Source organism: Populus alba, chromosome 2 (genome assembly GCF_005239225.2).
Source record: "Populus alba chromosome 2, ASM523922v2, whole genome shotgun sequence".
Taxonomy (NCBI): Eukaryota; Viridiplantae; Streptophyta; class Magnoliopsida; order Malpighiales; family Salicaceae; genus Populus; species Populus alba.
Window position 1 is genome coordinate 7,243,401 of NC_133285.1, and position 3,951 is coordinate 7,247,351.

The 3,951-nt window shown below is 29.5% G+C and overlaps 1 protein-coding gene across 1 annotated transcript; it reads left to right on the forward strand.

Annotated features, from left to right (window-relative positions):
* The first annotated feature begins 590 nt into the window (after positions 1-590).
* LOC118042197 (SPX domain-containing protein 3) lies at positions 591-3,714 on the forward strand. Its single transcript, XM_035049804.2, has 3 exons — positions 591-983; positions 2,792-2,957; positions 3,174-3,714. Exons 1-3 carry the CDS (start codon positions 738-740, stop codon positions 3,542-3,544), a joined length of 783 nt encoding a protein of 260 aa, XP_034905695.1. The 5' UTR covers positions 591-737; the 3' UTR covers positions 3,545-3,714.
* Positions 3,715-3,951: the final 237 nt, after the last annotated feature.

Below are 3,951 nucleotides of genomic sequence, written 5' to 3' on the forward strand. Positions count from 1 at the left end.
ATCCTAATTTTTTAGCTAATATAATGGTTGCTAGATTATAAACAAGCAACTTTGGCAACAGGTTGCCTGCTTAATGATAATAAATAAAAAAAAAAATAGGTGCTTTTTGGGGCCATTAATGTCTAATTTCTTTCCTTTAGTTTTTTGTATCCCTTTCCATTAATTATTTATAGTGAGTAAGTTTTGTGTATTTTTTAAATAATGACTATTTTTTATTTTTTTTTAGTTGCATGATATTTCAAAGAAATTAATTTGATTTTGTTTCCTTTATATTATTTATAAATTAGATGTATTTTTATATAATTTTTTTTATAAAAATAGAAATCATTTGTTATTAACAACAACAATTAGCACATTTGATAAAATGAATGAAAATATTTAAAAGAAACTATACAACCTCAAGGCCCATTAAGCTGTCATCCCATATGCTAAAATTTAATGTAGAAAGATACCATAAAGTAATTTTTCATAAATCAGGTCTTTGTTAAGACTATATAGTAACCGAATATGCTTTGGGAAATCTCATACCCCAACGACTCCTCACATAGCTTTTCTGACCGTCACTTCATCACGCCAAGCATATGCCCTCCGATATTCCACTAATCCTTCACCCCCACTAGCTAATTCATCTCTTTCCCACAGTACAACACTCTCTTTACAATTCCAGTTGCATTTTCGACTCTGGTAACAAAGCATTAGGAGTTGATTTTTCGAGACACGTAGTTTCAGACATAACAATGAAGTTCGGTAAGAGATTGAAGCAACAAGTTCAGGAAACTTTGCCAGATTGGCGTGACAAGTTTCTGTCTTACAAGGAATTGAAGAAGCTTGTTCGTTTAATTTCATCTGCGCCACCTTTCTTGCATGGATCGAGTGAATATGGAAAGTCGGAGGCTGAGTTTGTGCGTTTGCTGAATTGTGAAATCGACAAGTTCAATGCTTTTTTCATGGAACAAGAAGAGGATTTCATTATCCGGCATGAGGTAATTAGCTCTTCTTTCTTTTCCAGTTTTTCCTCTTCTTGCTTTCTTTCAAACTGAGTTCGAGAGAAGATATTAAGTTGGATATTCGAGGCTAGTTTTGGTGGGTAATTAAGGGAGGCAAAGTAAGTTGAGCGAAAAACTACTAAGCTATCATGTGAGTTATACTTGTCACCGGAAGGCCAGAGGCATGTTAAAGGTTTATTAATATTTTTTTACTAGTTTTATGTGAAAAATAATTTATAATTCTTCATTGAGTCATCAAAAAATTGTAAAAATTTACATGTAGCCTTCTAATATAATGCTTTAGCTTAGATTAAAATTTCAAAATTTTTAAAGAAATTCAGAAATTTGATGAAAAATCAATATTTGACCAGTTTTACGTTATTGAGAGTAATGTTTAATCCGATCATCAGATTGAGCTGAAATTTTATGAGGAAATCTTAAAATATATTGAATAAAATTTGATTAAAATTTTAGGATAAACTGAGCTTGATACTAACAAAAAAAAAATCAAATAAAAACAAAATGACTTATTAAGAATAAAATGATTATTTTTATTAAAAAATAAAACAAATTAGCTTTTCTTTTTTTTTATATGTTGCCGATGGGCAGAAACAGAAATAAAAAAGAAAGAAAATAAAAGACGAGAGAGAAAGAGAAAAAAATAAGGGAAAAACAAAAAAAAAAATAAAAAAAGTGAGAGAATAATATTGTAAACTTATAAAGTCCAGCTTATAAAACATTAATCTAATGAAGAATCAAGTGAAGGAATGAGGAATTGAAAATAGAAAAAAAATTTCATTACTTTATTTTTCAGTTGATATGAAATTGTTATTTTATATTAGTTGAAGGATTGTTACAATAATGATTCAGATTTGATTATAAATAAATTATATTTCACATAATATTGAAGGATGTAACTTCAATAGTGGGTTTATTTTTACTTTCATTTTAATTTTATGTACTTTTAAATTTATTTTTTAATATTTTAGGTAATGTATTTTGAATTAAAACTTTAGTGTTAATTTAAAAAATTTATGTATATAAATTAATAATTAAATTTAAAAGATATTTATATATTTATTTAATAGTTCAGGGAAGAAAAAATTTATTGCTCTACCATTACTTGTCAGGTTACATAACGAAATTGATCATCACTAGAGTTCTAGAAATGAGGTCAAAAGGTTTTTTGAAAAATGGTGAGTCAACTGAGTTGACCCAATAAAAACGTTTTATCTTGATGAAACTTAGAAATAACAGCTTCACAAGCAATTAAAGAAGGCTATGAAATTCATGAGTGTGGATCCTACATAAAAAAAACTCCATGTAATTTTTATGATTGGCTGTCGAACAGCATTCTTCGAAGATACTAGACGCAACATGGGAATTTGGAACAATTTTTATTACTCGAAAATAACCTTGTACATGGGAATCCCGAATTATTTTTTTTATACCAAGAGACTAGACGCAACATGCATATATATATATATACTATATATATATATATATATATATAAAAGTATGTTTGGCAGTGTGTAGTGGTTTTTTCAAATAATTTTTGTGCCGAAATATATGCAATGAATTTTATTTTATTTTTTAAAAATTATTTTTAATATTAGCACATCAAAATGATACAAAAAATATAAACCAAACTTAATTTTAACAAAAAAAAATATTATCAAAATTTCAATAAACAAAGGTTCAAATTTACTACCAAACGCCATCTAGCCTTATAAGAGTAAAATCTATAGCAACTTTTGAGAACCGCAACAGCCAGCGAAGTGATTACAGAAAATCTGTAAATGCAGGAGTTAAAGCAGCGGATTCAGAAGGTGATTGATACTTGGGGGCCCAGTGCAAGTCAGCCTTCAGAGGCAGAGTATAAAGAGGAGATGGGTAAGATTAGAAAAGACATCGTCAATTTCCATGGTGAGATGGTGCTTTTGGAGAATTACAGCAATATCAATTACACAGGTATTTAGATTTTAGCCAAACAAGCTCATTTTTTAAAAACATCTTTTAAAGATCAATTAAATTCTAGAAAAAAGCTAATAACATTTGATTTATTAAGCATTGGCATGAGGTGTTGTGTTAATTGTGGAAACATGACTAAAACGTAAAATTAACTTATGTTAAAATTAACTTTCAGTTGACGAGTTTATATATATATATATATATATATATATGCAGGATTGGCCAAGATATTGAAAAAATATGACAAGCGAACAGGTGGATTACTGCGCCTTGCGTTCATTCAAAAGGTGTTGGAGCAACCTTTTTTCATCACCGATCTGGTGTCGAAGCTTGTCAAGCAATGCGAAAACATGATAGATGCAGTCTTCCCAGTAGAGGAAGAAGAAAGGGGAAAGGAAGGAAGAGAAGCAATAACAGTCGCCGGAGAAGGAATTTTTAGGAACGCAATTGCAGCTCTAATGACCATGAAAGAAATTAGAAGAGGCAGCTCTACTTACAGTCATTTCTCTCTGCCTCCTCTCAACTTGCCAGACTCTGATCTTATCCCGTCATTCCAACTAAACTCTCCCATATCCATTGTCCGATAAAATTGGATTTATTAGACATTGTTGTCGTTAGAGCTCTAACAATTTATTTTACACACACACACATATATATTTAGTCAAAAGCACTTATTTATGTAGTTATTTAGTGAGTAAAGTTTAGTTTATTATGATAAACTAATGAAGTACTAAAAAAAAATTCAAACACAAAAGATGTTGGGTTTTTCATATTTTCAAGTTCTCTGTAGAACGAGGAATTATCTAGTATTTAAGTTGTACTTGTGAGAAAAAAAAAAAAATGATGGATAGAAAAAGGAAAGGTAAAGGTATGTTCTGGGCGTGTATGGCTTCATTCCTTTGTTTGGCTCTGTAAAAAAAAAAAAAAATCAGTCTTCTTAGTTACTGAGACCAAGTGTATTTATACAGTACCTACCTTGGAATTTCTTCATGGA

What these genes read in the sequence shown, in the direction of transcription:
- LOC118042197 (XM_035049804.2), top strand. Translation starts at nt 738, where the DNA reads ATGAAGTTCGGTAAGAGATTGAAGCAACAAGTTCAGGAAACTTTGCCA. An exon ending in ATTTCATTATCCGGCATGAG is followed by an intron (nt 984 to 2,791) that starts GTAATTAGCTCT and finishes CTGTAAATGCAG; the next exon opens with GAGTTAAAGCAGCGGATTCA. An exon ending in CAGCAATATCAATTACACAG is followed by an intron (nt 2,958 to 3,173) that starts GTATTTAGATTT and finishes ATATATATGCAG; the next exon opens with GATTGGCCAAGATATTGAAA.